The sequence below is a fragment of the Diabrotica virgifera genome, chromosome 6 (assembly GCF_917563875.1).
Source record: "Diabrotica virgifera virgifera chromosome 6, PGI_DIABVI_V3a".
Taxonomy (NCBI): Eukaryota; Metazoa; Arthropoda; class Insecta; order Coleoptera; family Chrysomelidae; genus Diabrotica; species Diabrotica virgifera.
Window position 1 is genome coordinate 127,737,687 of NC_065448.1, and position 18,598 is coordinate 127,756,284.

The following is an 18,598-nucleotide window of genomic DNA, read 5'->3' on the forward strand; positions in this document are numbered from 1 at the left end:
TGCTATCTGCTTTATTTTCAGTCCTGTAACATTTTGAAAAAATGAATTGTTTTTGCGAAAGCTGGATTGCAAAATTTATTTTGCAAAATCTATTAAACCGATCTTAATGAAATTTACAGTGTTGTTTTATTGTATGATAAAGTTTCTCTGGGTGAAATATGAAGGTCATAAGTGTAGCATAAATGGTTGAAAAACGTAAAATGCGAATACTTGATTTTGTATGGTTTTTTTCGCAACTATTGCTATTTGGCAACAAGGGTGACTATTTTTTCAACTTTTTACTAATTCTATATTGTAGAAAATTTAATGACGCAACTTTTATGTCAGTACATCTTTTCTGGAAAATGAATACTTTTAAAGTTATAATCAAGAAATCAAGAAAAAAATCGAATTTTCCTTCATTTTTTGACATTTTAATTATTTAAACAATGTTCGGGACCTTTTTGAGAGGGAGGATAACTCAAATATTATTATTTGAGTTATTTTCAAGTAATTTCTGCAAAAAAATTTGAGTCACCTCTCAACGTCCATCTCAAAACAGATGGGCCCTGGACTATTATGCTCCTTCGTTTTAGCTTCAAATATCTCGAAAACTAATGGCTTTATCGTTACGAATGTAGAGTATGTTATTTACATAGAAAGTATTGGAGAATCAAAAAATTTCACGAAAATAGAAATTCCGCTAGTGGCGTAGAATTTGGGAAGGGTCAACCATTCACATTCCCTCGTCGTACGCCTCTGGTCCTAGCCAGAAACGTTTGTTTAAGGGGGAAGTCTACTGTGACAAAGGAATAAACAGGCCGATTTTCCGGATTTTTTTTCTAACAAAATGTGACTCGTACATTAAATTAAATTAAATCGTCATCTTTATTATATATTTAGTTATTTGTAAAACATTTTTTAAGTCGATTTATTCTAAATGCCGTACAACTTTCATATGACAATTTTTACAGAACTATTGTAGAATGTTGTGAAAGTTTAGATTTAATTAAACATGTAACTATAAAAACCAATGAGAGTAGAAGAAGTTTAAATAAACCCTGGTTTGATCTAGATTGTATTAATGGAAAAACAAATTTAAAATTACTATTTACCGAATGTAGGAAACAAAACTTTACCGCAAATGTTAGAGCCAACTATATTGAACGGAAAATAGAGTATAAAAAATTAATTAAGTACAAAAAAAGAACATACGAAACCAACATAATTACCAAATTATCTAACGTAAACGATTCAAAGGAATTTTGGCTAACGGTAAAGCAGGCGCGTGGCTATAACAAACGTTTTTCACTAAGCATTGAAATTTGGGAAAACTTTTACAATCAGTTGTACGCCAACCGCCTAACTGACAGCTCTGTCTTTATAGATGTCCGTCATCCTTACTTAGATGCAACAATTACAACTTCTGAAATGTACGCAGCACTTAACAAGTGCAAAAATAAAAAATCTCCCGGCTTGGACATTATTCCTTATGAAGTATATAAAAGTCTTCCTCATAATTGGGTGCTTTATATGTCATCTCTGTTTAATAAGATTTTTGAAACCGGAACCATTCCTAAAAGTTGGTGTGAAATTCTTCTTTCGATGCTTCATAAAAGTGGACCTCCTGATGAACCCATAAATTATAGAGATCTGGCACTATTAAATTGCTCACTTAAAATTTTTACCAACATACTTCAGTCTAGACTTTCATCTTGGTGCGAGGAATACCATATTCTACCTGAATCTCAAGCGGGTTTCAGACCAGGCCGCGGTTGTATTGACAATGTTTACACCTTGAGCTCTATTATTCAGTTTCACATAAGACATAAAAAACGTAAGCTATTCTCCATCTTTGTTGACTTTAAAAGAGCATTTGACTCGGTAAATCACGCATTACTCTGTCAAAAATTATACCGTTCTGGTGTGACATCTAGGATCCTACAAATCGGTAAAAATTTATACCAAACTGCTTATTTTAAAGTAAATGCTTCAAATGGTCTGTCTAGGTCATTTGATGTTACGGCTGGTGTACTACAGGGTGAAACTTTAAGCCCATTACTTTTTTCCTTATTTATTGCGGATATTGAAACATTCTTCTACGGAAATGGTGCTCGAGGTGTAAGCATTGATTCAAAAAATGAAATTCTGCTGCTCCTGTATGCTGATGACCTAGTTATATTAGCTGACTCTGAAGCGGATGTTGGAAGAAAACTAAAATTACTTGAATCCTACACTAAATCCAACGATCTCACTGTTAATACCACAAAAACAAAAATACTCATATTTTCAAAAGGTGGCCATACCACAAACAAGATTAATTTTTTTTGCAACAATAATCCAGTGATCTCAACCAATGCATACAACTATTTGGGAGTGACATTTACTAAATCATCACTTTTTCGCGAAATGTCGTATACAACCATCGATAAATCCAAGCAAGCAGTTGGATCAATTCTTCCAATTTTAACATCTAGTAAAATAGACTCGTGGTCACCAAGAATCAAACTCTTTGAGTCACTGGCATTGAGTGTGATGTCAAACTGCGCTCCCGTTTGGGCACTTAGATACACTGAAGCTCTCGAAAAAGTACAAACTACTTATTTAAAACGAATTCTGTTACTCCCAAAAAACACCCCTGACTATGCAACGCGGTTAGAAACGGGATGTGTAAAATATTCGTATAATCTTTTTAAAATGACTTTGAGTTGGTTACAAAAAATTCTGCTTATGGACGATAAACGTTATCCCAAACTTTGTTACAATCAACAACTACGATTAGTAGGTTTAGCAGATGAAGCATATAATTGGGCAGCACAGGTTAAAGGTATGTTTGATTTCATTGATTGTACAGATATATGGATTAATCTCAGTCTTACTTCGCTTAATAAAAATAAGAAAATGCTACTGCTAAAATTTTATAACAAATTGCATGAAATGGACATAACTTTATCTCAGATGTCTTCTTTTCTGTCTTTCTACCCTACATTTAAAGTATATAGAACCCCAAACCCTTACCTATTACTTAAACTGCCAATACAGGTCACCCGGTCTATAACCCTACTGAGACTGTGTAATAAATTTCGAATTTCATTCACCTATAAGGGATGTTACTATTCTATCGATCCAGATAATATTTGCAGTGCCTGTAACACAAGACAAGTCGAAACTATTGATCACCTTCTATTTAACTGTCCTATCTATAGCACTATGAAACCAGTAGTTATTTGTTTTCAAAGCATGGATTCACTATTAAATGCTCTTGATAATCTCACTCCCAACAACGCTAAAATCATTGCGGGGTACATATGGAACATTTTAAAACTCAGAGCGTTTATCTTGAATGAATAATTTTTCTCATATAAGTTCCATTGTGCAATTCTATATTTACCGTTTATTTATATATATATATATATATATATATATATATATATATATATATATATATATATTTACATTTTTTTTGTTTGTAATTTTTGTATCACTATTATTCGTCTCTTTGTAATGTAATTTTGTCATGTGTGTATTACTCATTTAATACCTATTTATTTTGTTATACTATCTCTGCATGTCACTATACGTATTTGTTCAAAAAATTTTATTATTGTATTGTCGAACAAACCTCTTGCTATGGACTTATTGTGTTCCAAGAAGCAATAAATATTATTATTATTATTATTATACGCAAAAAAATTTCAACTTGCTATCTGCTTTATTTTCAGTCCTGTAACATTTTGAAAAAATGAATTGTTTTTGCGAAAGCTGGATTGCAAAATTTATTTTGCAAAATCTATTGAACCGATCTTAATGAAATTTACAGTATTGTTTTTGCTGTATGATAAAGTTTTTCTGGGTGAAATATGAAGGTCATAAGTGTAGCATAAATGGTTGAAAAACATAAAATGCGAATACTTGATTTTGTATGGTTTTTTTCGCAACTATTGCTATTTTGCAACAAGGGTGACTATTTTTTCAACTTTTTACTAATTTTATGTTGTAGAAAATTTAATTACGCAACTTTTATGTCAGTACATCTTTTCTGGAAAATGAATACTTTTAAAGTTATAATCAAGAAACCAAGAAAAAAATCGAATTTTCCTTCATTTTTTGACATTTTAATTATTTAAACAATGTTCGGGACCTTTTTGAGAGGGGGGATAACTTAAATATTATTATTTGAGTTATTTTCAAGCAATTTCTGCAAAAAAATTTGAGTCACCTCTCAACGTCCATCTCAAAACAGATGGGCCCTGGACTATTATGCTCCTTCCTTTTTAGCTTCAAATATCTCGAAAACTAATGGCTTTATCGTTACGAATATAGAGTATGTTATTTACATAGAAAGTATTGGAGAATCAAAAAATTTCACGAAAATAGAAATTCCGCTAGTGGCGTAGAATTTGGGAAGGGTCAACCATTCACATTCCCTCGTCGTACGCCTCTGGTCCTAGCCAGAAACGTTTGTTTAAGGGGGAAGTCTACTGTGACAAAGGAATAAACAGGCCGATTTTCCGGATTTTTTTTCTAACAAAATGTGACTCGTACATTAAATTAAATTAAATCGTCATCTTTATTATATATTTAGTTATTTGTAAAACATTTTTCAAGTCGAAATATTCAAAATGGCCGTCGTGGCACTCCTTCAAGCGCAGGTCTGTTTTTTATTTAGGTTCCCAAACGGTGTACATGAAATCTCACGTCTGGGTGATCTGAAACAAAAATCAAAATATGGTTATCATCTACATCTACATAGTATTGACTCTCGTCTGACGGAGGATTTTTTTGATATCGTTTTTTGTTTAATTATTATAAACAATAAGTAATAACATCAAATTTGGGCAAAAAAATAGAAAAAAATTTCAAGAATTTTTTTTTCAGCGCCAAAATTTTTTATCGACAAAATCCTCCGTCAGACGATAGTCAATACTATGTAGATGATAACCATATTTTGTTTTTTGTTTCAGATCACCCAGACGTGTGATTTCATGTACACCGTTTGGTCACCTAAAAAAAACGGACCTGCGCTTGAAGGAGTGCCACGACGGCCATTTTGAATATTTCGACTTGAAAATTTTTTTACAAATACTTGAATATATAATAAAGATAACGGTTTAATTTAATTTAATGTACGAGTCATATTTTGTTAGAAAAAAAATCCGGAAAATCAGCCTGTTTTTACCCTTGTCACAGTAGACTTCCCCATTAACATAATTTAGTAGGGTGTACAGTACCAGCACCACTTACCAAATTTCGTGTTGTTGTCCCATGCCTGTCAGGAAGTATTCAAAAATAAATAAAATAGAATTTAACTTTGACACCCTGTATTCCGGTTATTATCAACTTTTGTACTAAGGTAAGTTAGCTTAAATCGAACCTTAGCAATCTAAGGTTAAGCTATGGCCCATTCTTTACCAAACACCCTGTACATTTGCGAGCAAAAAATCGACTCAAAAGTAAAATTAGGTATACCTTTTTCTATGCTGTTTGGTGTCTCTTCATAAATAGGTAAAATTGGAACTAAAATATTCTAAAGGGAAGTAATTTTTTATTGCAATGACACCAATATTTATTTAGTAACCAAAGAACATCACCAAGATAACTTAATATTGTATGTCGGAAAACATGTGTTATGAATGAAAGTCAATGGGTAAAATGCATAAAACGTAGTATCTGCTAATGCTTCAGGTAATTCTACATTTTTGTAGTACTTGCTACACTTACAAAGCATTTTGTTTTCCTCCGTAGTATTTGCTACTATTTACCAGATACATAGAAGGATGTACTACGCTTTTGAATTATTGGCTAGTTTAGTAGAATTTGCTTCAGTTTAGGTGAAGTTGGTGGATAAACGACTTCGGCGTAGGTGTTTTTGTTAAAAAATGGCAGCATTTATGAATGTTCGTCGTAGAAAAATCTACAAACCAGGAAGAATATACTTACTTACTTACTTAGTCCTAAGCCTTTCTACCTTTAGGTGTAAGGCTGGTGGAGTTGAGTTTGGCATTGTAGTCTCCATGCTTTCCGATCTTGCGCTAGGTTTCTTGCACTTTCCAATGTCAATCCCTTCTTCTCGACTTCTTTCCTGATTTCATCTACCCACATAACTCTTGGTCTCCCTCTTTTGTTTTTCCCCTGCACTCTCGTTTCGAACACTCGTTTTGTTAGCCTCTCGTTCGACATTCTACACACGTGCCCGAACCATCTAAGTTGTCCTTCTACTATTTTTTCATTGATTGGTTCTAGTTTTAGGTTTTGTCTAATTGTTTCGTTTCGTATTTTGTCTGTCCTTTTTCTGTTTGCTATTTTCCTCAGGAACCTCATTTCCATAGCATTGACTCTGGATTTTTGTCTCCCCGTCAATGTCCATGTCTCGCTGCTATACATGATTGTTGGTCTAACTACTGATTTAACGACTGCCGTTTTTACTTTTTCCGGTATCCCTTTTTTCCCAAAAAATGTTGTTTTTATAGTGTTAAATAAGCTTCCTGTTCGTCCCATTCTCTCGTTTATTTCCATGTCTTGTTTACCATTTGATTCGATTATTACTCCTAGGTATTTAAAATATTCCACTTGCTCTAGTTGTTTCCCGTCTAATTCTATTGCGTGTGTCTTCCTCGTATTTGAAATTATCATTGTTTTTGTTTTCTCTGTATTAATTTTCATATTTATGTTTGATAGTTCTTCTTCTAGGATTTCAAGATTGTTCTGTAAGTCTTCTCTGTTTTCTGCTATCAATACCATGTCGTCTGCAAATAGTAGCTCCGATAGTTGAGTCTGTTTCATTTGCCAGTATCCTAATGTTAGTTTTCTCATTCTTCTCTTGGCTTTCTTTATCGCTTCATCCAGTACCACTGAGAATAGCAGTGGACTCAGCACGCATCCCTGTTTGACGCCTTGACTTGTAGAAAATTCTCTGGATTCCTCGTTATTGCTTCTTACTGTATTTGTATTATTTTTGTACATATCCTTTATTACTTCTATTATGTGTCTGTCGACTCCCCTTTCTGTTAGTGTCTTCCAAACGTCCTTTCTTCGGATTCTGTCAAACGCCTTTTCCAGGTCAATGAAGCACATATGTATCTCTCTATTTTTCTTGATTACCTTCTCACTTACTTGTCTTAATGTGAATATTAGGTCTTGCGTGCTTCTGTCCTTCCTGAATCCACACTGTGTGTCTTCCATAGTTGTTTCTATTTGTGTTTTTATTCTTGTCTCTAGTATTCTTGCTAATACCTTCCCAGGGATACTTGATATGGTGATACCTCGGTAATTATTACAGTTTCTCTTGTCTCCCTTTTTGTGTATTGGTAATATAATGTCTTTCTTCCAGTCCTTTGGTAATTCTGCTCTATTTATGATATCATTCATTAGTTCTTTCATGCTATCCATTCCCTCTGTCCCCATGAATTTTATCATTTCCGGGGTGATATGATCCTTGCCTGGTGCTTTGCCCAGTTTTACTCTTTCTATTGCTTTCTCTAATTCCTCTCTTGTTATGGATTCCACTTGTTGTTCTTCATTCCTTTCTTGTATCTCCCCTATGTTGTCCTTGTCTACATGAGTTAGCTCTTTGAAATGTTCTCTCCATCTTTCCATTATTTGTTTTTCTTCTGTTAGTACGTTTCCATTCTTGTCTTTTATATTCGGCATCGTGTGCTCTTTCTTTTGTCTGAGTTGTTTTAATGCGCCGTAGAAGAGTTTTTGGTTTTCCCTATAATTTTTTGTCATTTTTTGTCCAAATATCTCCCATGACCTTTCCTTTCCTGCTTTCACCGCTATTTTAACCTCTTTCCTTTTTTCTTTATATGCTTCGTAATCTTCCGGGTGTTTTGTGCTTAGGTATCTTTTCCATTTGTCTTTTTTGTTCTTTATTTTCTCTCGTATTTCTTCCGTCCACCATTCTGTTCTCCTCATGTTAGTGTTTGCTATTTTTGCTTTCCCGCAAGTTTCCTCAGCTGCTTTGATTATGCTGGTTTTTAGATATTCCCATTTTTTTTCTATATTTGTATTTTTTGCCCTACCTTTCAAAGTATTATCTAATTTTTCTTGGAATTTCTTCTTATATATTTCCTCTTTTAATTTGTAACTTTTTATTTTTTCATTTACTACCTTTCTTCTCTTTTCTTCTTTTTCCTCTGTTGTTCTCATTCTCATTATTACTAGATGGTGGTCACTGCCAATCTCCGAGCCTCTTTTCACTTTCGTATCCTGTACTCTTTTCCATTTGTTGCTGCTTACCAAAAAGTAATCTATGATTGATTTTTCGTTTCTGCTGTCTTGTACTCTCGTGTATTTGTGTACTTCTTTATGTTTAAATTTTGTATTTGTTATAACTAGTTTATTCTCCATACATATTTCTATTATTCTTTCACCATTTCTGTTTAGCATTTCTTCTCCTTCTTTTCCCATGCACTCCTCAATTCCGCTGTTGTTGTTTCCGACTCTACCATTTAGATCTCCCATTACAATTATGTTTTCTTCCCCATTATCAATTTGCATTTGGAGCTCCTCGAAAAATTTATCTTTCTCTTCCTTTCTTGCATCTTCATTTACTCCGTAGGCTGTTATTATTGTCCATATTTCTTCGTCCATCAGTTTAATTTTCACCGATAATATTCTCTGGTTAACATATGTTTCTTCTATAACGTGTTGTAGTCTATTCGGTGCAATTATTATCCCGACTCCTTCTTTTGCTCTCTCTTTTGTATCCGCTCCTACCCAAAGTAACCAATATCCTTTGTGTATTTTCTTAAGACCTTTTCCTTTCATCTTCGTTTCTGTTATTCCTAGTATTTCTATTTTTTGTCTTATCATATCTTCTACCAGTTCTTCCTCTTTTCCATTGATGCTTCTCACATTCCATGTTCCCATTTTTATCTCTCCTTTTTTCTGCAATCTAGCTTTCCCCTTTTTCCTATTTTCATCCTTGTTTACCTTTGCATCATCTTTTTCCCTATCGCTTTTCCCATTCATTGCCTTGGTTGTCATTGTTGTGGGTCCGGTCTCATTATTTTCTTTTAGTTTTTTGAAGTCCCTTCCCCGATATTTCTGTGAGTTAGTATAAGTTTCTCTTTATTATGGTCCCATTTCCACTCCTTTCCATTAATCTCGAGTTTCATATATCCTATCTTCGTAGTATTACCTTTGTCTTTTTCTTCTTTTGCCATTTTCCTAATTTTTGCTTGTATTTCCCTTTCCTTTCTTGTTAAATCTGATTCTATATACACCTTTTGTCCCTGTAGATTTTTCAGTTTTCCTTTGTTTTTTAGTACACTCATCTTATCCGTTAGGTTTTCCATTTCTGCTACAAAGATTTGGTCGCCGATCTTCACCGCTCCTCTCAGTCTGACCTCTAATTTCAGATTTCTTCCTATGAAGTGTTCTACTGACTCCTTTACAGGCTTTCCGTCGGTAGCATCTAGTGTTAGGCCTTTTAATACTATATTATTTCTCCGTCTATCTTTTTCCAATTGTTCTATTCTATTGTTTGCCATTTTTAAACCTTCTTCCAATTTTTCGTTTTTTTCTTTCAGCTCCTTAATATATTCCATCGTTTCTTTTTGGTCTTTCCGTATGGTTCTTATTTCTGCCATCATTTCATCATTTTTCCACATAACTTCCCGCATCATTTTTATCATCTCTTCATAAAACGTAGTATCTGCTAATGCTTCAGGTAATTCTACATTTTTGTAGTACTTGCTACACTTACAAAGCATTTTGTTTTCCTCCGTAGTATTTGCTACTATTTACCAGATACATAGAAGGATGTACTACGCTTTTGAATTATTGGCTAGTTTAGTAGAATTTGCTTCAGTTTAGGTGAAGTTGGTGGATAAACGACTTCGGCGTAGGTGTTTTTGTTAAAAAATGGCAGCATTTATGAATGTTCGTCGTAGAAAAATCTACAAACCAGGAAGAATATACAATGACGATATTTATCGTAAAATATTCAGGTAATTATCATGAATCGTGTAGTTTTATTCATACAGTGCGCTGGAATAAGTGTTACCCCGCATAATAACTCATTTATTTTTAGTATACAAGCAAAACGCTCTGAGAGGTCGATTTTTAAAATAATCATAGTACATTATAGCATCAATATTTCGAACTTTAAGCCATCCTTCTTCAGGTGACAGTCATAACTTTGATTTTTTAAATGGGAAAGTAGGAAAGTAGGGGGGGTAAGACTTATTTCAGCGCACTGCATATGTAGGTATATATATTTAGGTATTAATATAAAATCTTTATATAAAGTTACTTTCATATTTTTTGTTTTAGATTCAACAGAGAAAATGTAGAGTGGCTTGCTAATCATTTTCGTGACGATGACGATTCCGTAGAAACAAGAGGTGGAGCCTTGTCACCCACTCGGAAAATGGAGATATTTTTGAGAAGTTTAGGTTAGTTTTGGAAATAAGTTGTAAACTTTGAAAAATATAAATATTACCTTTTTAGGAGATCCTGGATATCAGCAGGGAGTTGCTGTTGATTTAAATGTTAACCAAAGTACTGTATCCAGAGCCTTGATCAGTGTTTCAGAAGCAATTTACTTAAAGAGAAATAACTGGATGACATTTCCTAATACTAACCAGTTATTTGAAGTTGCTATCAATCAGTGGGCAAATACGAATAAGCAAATGCCCAATGTTATAGGTGCTATGGATTGTACCCACGTTAAAATAACAAAGCCACGTATCCATGGTGAAGAATAAGTGAATAGAAAAGGAGTATATTCCATAAATGTACCAGCTACTTGTAACGCCCAAGAAATGTTTACCAGTGTCGATGCGAGTTGGCCAGGCTCCGTGCACGATAGACTAATTTGGCGAAACTCAGTAGTGCATCGAATTATGTATAATAATGTGCAAGGACCAGCCTTGATAGGTAATGAAGGATATGGTATTGCATCGTGGTTGTTGACACCTTTTAAAAATCCAACCACACCTATTCAACAAAATTATAATACAATTCATGCGAAGGAACGTTGTGTCATCGAGCGCTGTTTTGGTCAGTTGAAAAGGCGTTTTCGAATGTTACAGTATACGTTTCGCCTAAAAACTGAAAACATTCCAAAACATATTGTAAGTGCATTTGTACTTCACAACATATCTGAACATCTGCACGTTTTCATCATTATTTTTTTGTGATAATACCCCAATCTCCTCTGTTACACCGGCCTGACAAGCACCTGATACCCTGTGCAAGACTGGATTTTCTCCAATGTTCCACAACTCATAGTACGATTAGTTAGTACGATTTTTTTGTTACCAGTTTTTTTACGTCAACAATTTTTTTAACCTTTGTTTTCATGTTGTTGAATTTCTTCATAATTTGTTTTGAATCCAGGTTTTTTTCGATAATTTCATTAAAGGCAGCAGTTAATTTATTCAATGTAGCTTCCTTTTCATTTTTAATTTTGTGGGATCATTCTTTTATCAAATAAAATTTGATAATTTTCAACAAGATTAACAAACAATACTTGTTCATTTTTGCCCTCGCCTAACTCTTTTGTCGCTTCGGAATCTGAACCACTCATTTTTACTCACTACTCACTTATTCTAAAAATAATTAGGTACGCAAAAATGTGAATTCACAAAACATAAGCATATGAAACACCACCTGAAAAACTAGTTCTAATACGATTGGTGTGATGCGCACAAGGGCACTACGGCTAGTAGATCCTTCAGGTCAGTAGCAAGTACTTCGGTTGTGTAGTACGGTCTGTTCAACAAAGCACCTCCTTTTATGTAAAAGAAAATGCTACAAACTAGATACTACTTTCTGAAGCAATAGCATCTACTACGTTTTATGCATTCCACCCATTATGTAATGAGCATAAAATAAATTAACATAAAGAATAAAAATTAATACAGAGTTTTCCTCCTCTGTGTTTTGTTACACTTTCCATACGAGATCTTCAGGACCTTATTAAGTTTCTTGATTGCTGAAGAATCGATTCCTTCTCTTTATCTTATGCAGTGTTTAGCTCCGCCACTGTCGCTGGTGCTGGATTGCGGACCCGAACCTTGCGTTGGAGCTTATCCACTATGTAGGCGATGGTATTCATGTCTGGACTTAATGGAGGTCAGTCCATTGTTTTTATATTGGTGTTGGCCAGGTAATCGTTCGTAATCCGCGCTGTTTGACATCGAGCGTTATCATGCATCAGCATAAAGCCGTCGCTTGTGTAGCCTGTGTAAGGGACAATATGGCCTTGGAGAATACGCGTAATATAAAGATCCGCTGTCAAACCCACTCCGCTATCACCACCGAGTACGAATACAAGTTATTTTTTCCTTATAAAAATACAGTGGAACTTAGATATTACGGCCTCGGTAGTTACGTCATCTCGGTTGTAACGTCAATTTTTAATAGGTCCGGCCAAAACCTATTCAATAACATTATTAAAAACCCGGTTTTATCGGCTAAAAATAAGGTAACCTTCGTTTATAACGTCATAAATTTTTAAAGACGGTTGTCATTTTTTTTATTTTATGAAGGGTAAAGTGCAATGGGTTTCAGGTTTGCAAACTTTATTTTTCGGAAAGGGTTGTACAGAAGAAATTAATTGACTTTTTTCAGCATTAGAGAACTTTTTCATAAAATGTAAGTTTTATATACATAATAGATTTTATTTCTTATTTTTTTATCCTAAATGCAGCAATAATGCTGTAATAAAATTTTGCCTCGTTAAAATCTCATTTTTTTCTACCTCTTGTATAGCGTCACTCTGATATAGCGTCATTTTTTTACTGGACCCTTCAATGACGCTATAAGCAAGTTCCACTGTATATAACCCCAAACCATACACGAACCACCTCCAGAGCTCACTATTTTGCCACTGCAGCACTAGGCAAATTAATGGTTCTCCGGGTCTTCGATAGACGCATCGTCTTCTGTCGTTTCTTTACAAGTAGGGGATACCGGGGCAAAACGAGGCTCGGGGGTTGAATTCGGACGAACGTGGGTTGACTCATTTCAGTCATTAAAAAGAAAGTTCTAGTCACGTAGTGTGTTTCTATACAGACAAAAAATCCGTTTTCTTAAGTTTTGTTAAAATATTTGGTGATATTTATAGAAGCGCTATAAGGTGAGTAAGCAAGTTTGATCACGTTTTTCATTCAAATATGATAGATATGTTACTGAATTTTAATATTGCGTGCTGTGAACCGTTTTATATATTTTACGTTAGAAATTACTGATTTTATTTGAAATGATGTCTGTTGGGGCAAAACGGTCGGGGCAAGGCGGAATATTATCCCATCTTGCCCCGCTCTCCTATATTGCCACTACTTTACAGCATTTAAACTTTGTAAGAAAAATCTGACTAAAACTGAAACTAATAAAAAAAATCAGAGAATTTTGAAGAAAATTTTGCCCCGTAACCGGGGCAAAATGGGAATTTTGAATGGATAAGTTAAGTTCTTTATAACCAAATAACTAAGCAATTTGGATTATAAATAAAATAAGTTATATGAAGTTTAATAACAAGTGTTCCTGTCTGACTTTGTTATTTTTTAATACACAGTTTAGTTTTCTTTCTATGATGTTTTCTTTCTTAAGTATCCCGTTCTGCCCCGGTCTCCCCTACATTCGACCCTCATCAGAGAATAAAACTCTGCTTGATTGGCCAAGGTCCCAATTGTTCTCGGGCAAACTGAAGTCGAGCTTATTTCTGACGTGCTGTTATTTTGCTATTGTTACGTTGGTAGATTGCCATGATAATCTTGCGGGGTTGAAATGTCGAGTTGAAACACTGACTCTAACTTTATAACTTTATTTACGATTTACAACATCAATCAACATAAGGTTACTAAGATGTTGTTTCGCGGGGTGGTCCTTTAGGACACCCTTCTCGCAGGACGGCTCACTAGCATAGTAACGATCTGAATAATAACAATACTATAATTTATAATCCCTCTGTGGGCTATTTATATCTCTTTATAATTTGGACTTTGAAAAGTAAAACTATACGTGCTTCTCTACGAGGTTACACAAACAAAACTGCATTAATCAACCTTCGTTTTGTTTGCATATTTAGAAACAATATCTTTTGTATCAACTGAAATTATTTAAAATTATATACATCTTTTGATACATATTATATTATACAGTAAGGAGGTTTTTTTTCCTTACTGTACAGTGCATTCAATTTCGGCCCTCTGTTAGCTTGTCTGGGAGTCAAAGTGGCAGCCTTAAGTCTTTTCCTAACTATTCACTGAGCTACGGTGACACATCAAACATTCCTCAAGGATTGTTAAAGCTCAACTCCAGTCGCGTACCGATTCAGCAAGGCATTCAGGACAATGTATCGATCATCCCTCAAAGAATGCCATAAACACCCTTATAGGGTTCAAGCTCGATAGCTTTCATCAAAGAGTGTATATATGACTATCTCTGAACGGACTGAAATGAATCCGACTGCTATTACCGAATTACAACAAAATAATACGACATGGATGCCGTGGCGGCATCTGCACAAAACAATTAAAAGTTTTAATTTAATAAAATTATAAATACAGTCGAACCCGCTTATTGGAATAGCCTTCGTGCCAAGCAAAAATATTCTTTTAACCGGGATATTCTAATAACCGATCATTGGTGGTTAGCCATAATAAGTGTACCGAATAGTACATACTATGTTAATATGTATATTTATATTGTTTTAGGTATTTATGTCAATAATATAATAGCGTAACGTATTTATTAAAAAACCAAATTATATTATATTATGTGGATGCATACAGTAATTATTAATATGAAATGTATGCAATATATAGATTATGTAAAAATTTTCGTATTAAAATAGGTACATAATATACTTAATAAGAAAATTATTTATTTAGTCTTGAAAAATAATCGGTAATTGTAGCTTGTTTTTTTGTTACATAAAAATACTAGTCACTTTTGTTGCTCTGAATTATAAAAATTAGAAAAATTTACAATAGTTCATCCCGAAAACGTTTTATAACTTTACAAGCAATTAGGATGAACAAACTGTTTCTTAAAAATTTTAACAGGCAACTGGGTGGCAATATGTATAGTTTGTAGACAAAGGAAATTATTTTACGACTGAATTTGTCGGTAAAGGATTGAATTGGTACTCTTAACAACGCAATAAAATATTTATTACCTATCTGGCAAACCCAAACAATATAAATAAAACAGCACTACTTACAGGCCTTCGAAGCCCTTGGCTAGAAACCATAGTACACGACATAATTTAAATTTTTAGGAAATTTGAAATTGTAGCTAAAAATTTATTCGTTGACCTGAAAAATAATATTCTTATAAGCGGTATTGCTTTATTAATACGTTTTCCAATAAACGGATAAATTTATTCAGGAGTAAATGGAAACGTTTTGGGACCTCGAATTTATATTCCATAAACCGGGATATTCTTATAACCGGTACTCTAATAAGCGGGTTCGACTGTAGTATTAAAAATAAAATTTTTATTGAGACCAAGTTTCTGGTAAAACCTTCGTGGTTTCTACAATTTACAAACTAACCGAATTCTGAAAAAGGAAGGCCAGGGTAGATCTATAAATTGCATATCACTTCCTGTCTGTTCATCGTAGCAAAATTCCAACCAAGACTTGGTCCGCTTCGGAATAAAACTGCATAATAGAAAATAATAATTTCCTTGTAAAACGAAAACAAGAGACGTCTTAAATCTCAGTTCGTTCAGAGAGGGTCACAAACACCCTTACCAATTGTTTATGTTAAATATTACTTTGAAACCGGTAAGGGTGTTTATGCTCTTATGTTTATGTCTCTTGTTTTCGTTTTACAACGAAATTATTATTTTCCGTTAATTTTACTCCTAGCTGAGTATGCTGGACCAAGTTTTCGTTGGAATTTTGCCACACTGAACAGGCAGGAAGTGCTATGCAATTTATAGATCTCACCTGGTCTTCCGTTTTCAGCATTCGGTTGCTTTGTAAATTGTAGAAACTTGGTCTCAATAAAAGTTTTATTTTTAATATTATTTTTTATTTTATTAAAGTAAAACTTTCAATTATTCATTTATGTTATTTTAGTTAACTGAATAATTTATATAAAATATCAAAGTTTACATACCATTTGGAGAACCCGATTCACCAGTTCCGTCTTCACACTCATCATCTATTTTAAAATAAAAACAATCAATGAAACAACGAAGTAAGTTTACATTTATGTCATATTTTTAGATGATAGTTAACGCCACTAGATAAATTTAAAAAACAATTTATTTGAATCAACTTAAAAGAGTTTAAATATACAGAGAGGTTCAAAATTATGAAATAAATTCATTTTTTCGACAATAAGCCACCTTGGAGAAAAATCCCTAGACAGATCGATTTTTATTTTTAAATTTTAATTTTTGTCATACTAGTGACGTCATCCATCTGGGCGTGATAACGATACCGATGATTTTTTTAAATGAGAATAGGGGTCCAGTGCTTTCTCATTTGAAATGTGATTAAATTTTCTATTCAGTAATAAAAACATTAACCTAATTATTTATACAGGGTGTCCAAAAAATACATTTTTTTTAAAATAATGAACACAAACAAAAAATTATTTGACAATGCTATTTAAATGCATTAATTGTTTCAAATGCTTTAAAAATAATAAAAATTTTTGAAAAATTTAAACGCATAATGAAAAATTATATGATTACCGAGGGCCGGAAGTCCCTGAAAACTTCTATAATGTTTATTTTAATAAGTTACAGGGGTAAAAAAAAAACAAAATTTAGTGTGATTTTTAATTTCAAATATTTCATTCAAAAGAAACTTTTTGTTTATTCTAAGGGACTTTCAGCCCTCGGTAATAATGTGGTCTTTCATTCTGCGTTTATATATCATGCTAGTGATGCCATCCATGTGGGCGTAATGACGTAATATATGATTTTTTTAAAACGAGAATAGTGGTCGCGTGCTAGCTCATTTGAAAGGTGATTCAATTATCTATTCAGTAATATAAACATTAACATAATTATTTATACAGGGTGTCCAAAAAAATATATTTTTTAAAAAATAATTAACATAAACAGAAGAATGTATTTCAATTTATTTAATTCAAAATACATTTTACTTTTGTCACAAAACAGAAAAAAAATTATTTGACAATGCTATTTAAATGCATTAATTTTTTCGAATCCTTTGAAAATAATAAAAAATTTTAAAAAATTTAAACGCATGATGAAAGATTATCTTATTACCGAGGGCCTGAAGTCCCTGAAAACTTCTATAATGTTTACTTTAATAAGTTACAGGGGTAAAAAACAATATTTGATTTGTATGATTTTAATTTCAAATATTTCATTCAAAAGAAACTCTTTGCTTATTCTAATAGGTCTGGATACCGCATATGAAGAAAAAGTTGATTAATAGCAAGCTGAAAATTTGTTAATAGCTTAAGGGTGTCTAGTCCGACAAACTTTGATATATGGGAACACTGGAACAGGGGAAGTTTTAATTGTGGAACAGGTTAAAAATTTGGAACGGTCAGACCACGAAAACGGCACATGTATTTTGTCCGACAGAACAGACTTAAACTCTCCGAACAGAGATTAAACTCTCATGCAAAAATCAGACTGCTATTTATCACCAAATGGGCGTTCTAATGAGTGGAACATGTAGAATATGTCAAATGATAGGAATTATGACAGGTGATAAATAGCAGTCTGATTTTTGCATGAGAGTTTAATCTCTGTTCGAAGAGTTTAAGTCTGTTCTGTCGGACAAAATAAATGTGCCGTTTTCGTGGTCTGACCGTTCCAAAATTTTAACCTGTTCCACAATTAAAACTGCCGCTGCCCTTGTTACAGTGCTCCCATATATCAAAGTTTATCCGACTAGACACCCTTAAGCTATTAACAAATTTTCAGCTTGCTATTAATCAACTTTTTTTCATACGCGGGATCCAGACCTATAAAGGACTTTTGGCCCTCGGTAATAATGTGGTATTTTATTCTGCGTTTAAATTTTTCAAAAATATTTATTACTTTTCTCAGGATTCGAAAAAATGAATTCACTCTAATAGCATTTTACCAAGATTTTGCGCCTATCCTCGTAAATTAAATGTAAAATTAAACTGCCCAGAGGCAGGTGGGTGACAGCTTAAATATTGAATTTAAGCGAAAAGCAATGTTTATTTGCTAAATAAACATTTTTTCGGTTTTCTGTCAGCAGTAAAATGTATTTTGATATAAATAAATTACATTAGGTATATTCTTCTTTTTGGTGGCTAATCATTTAATTCAAATTATTTTGGACGTCCTTTATAAATAATTAGTTTAGTGTTGATATTACTGACTATAGAATTGAATTGCCTTTCAAATGAGCTAGCACACGACGTTTATTAATTCTCGTTTAAAAAAATCATAGATTACGTTATTACGCCCACATGGATGACGCCACTAGCATGATATATATGCCAAAAAATCATAACTTGTAAATAAAAATCGATCTGTCTCGGGATTTTTCTCCAAAGTCGCCTATTCTTGAAAAAAAAAATGAATTTATTCCATAATTTTGAACCTCTATTATACATATCGTGTTAAATCTATAAACCACAATTGAGGCGCTCAGAGCAACAGTGGCCTAATCCACAATCCACAATTTTATTA

At 33.3% G+C, this 18,598-nt stretch overlaps 1 protein-coding gene across 1 annotated transcript in view; it reads right to left on the reverse strand.

Moving 5' to 3' along the window:
• Positions 1 to 18,598, reverse strand: part of LOC114334969 (uncharacterized) — a 129,346-nt gene that overhangs the window by 28,307 nt on the left and 82,441 nt on the right. The window contains exon 7 of the mRNA XM_050652838.1: positions 16,063 to 16,107. Within this exon, the coding sequence (XP_050508795.1) occupies positions 16,063 to 16,107 (45 nt within the window). The remainder of the gene's footprint in view (positions 1 to 16,062; positions 16,108 to 18,598) is intronic.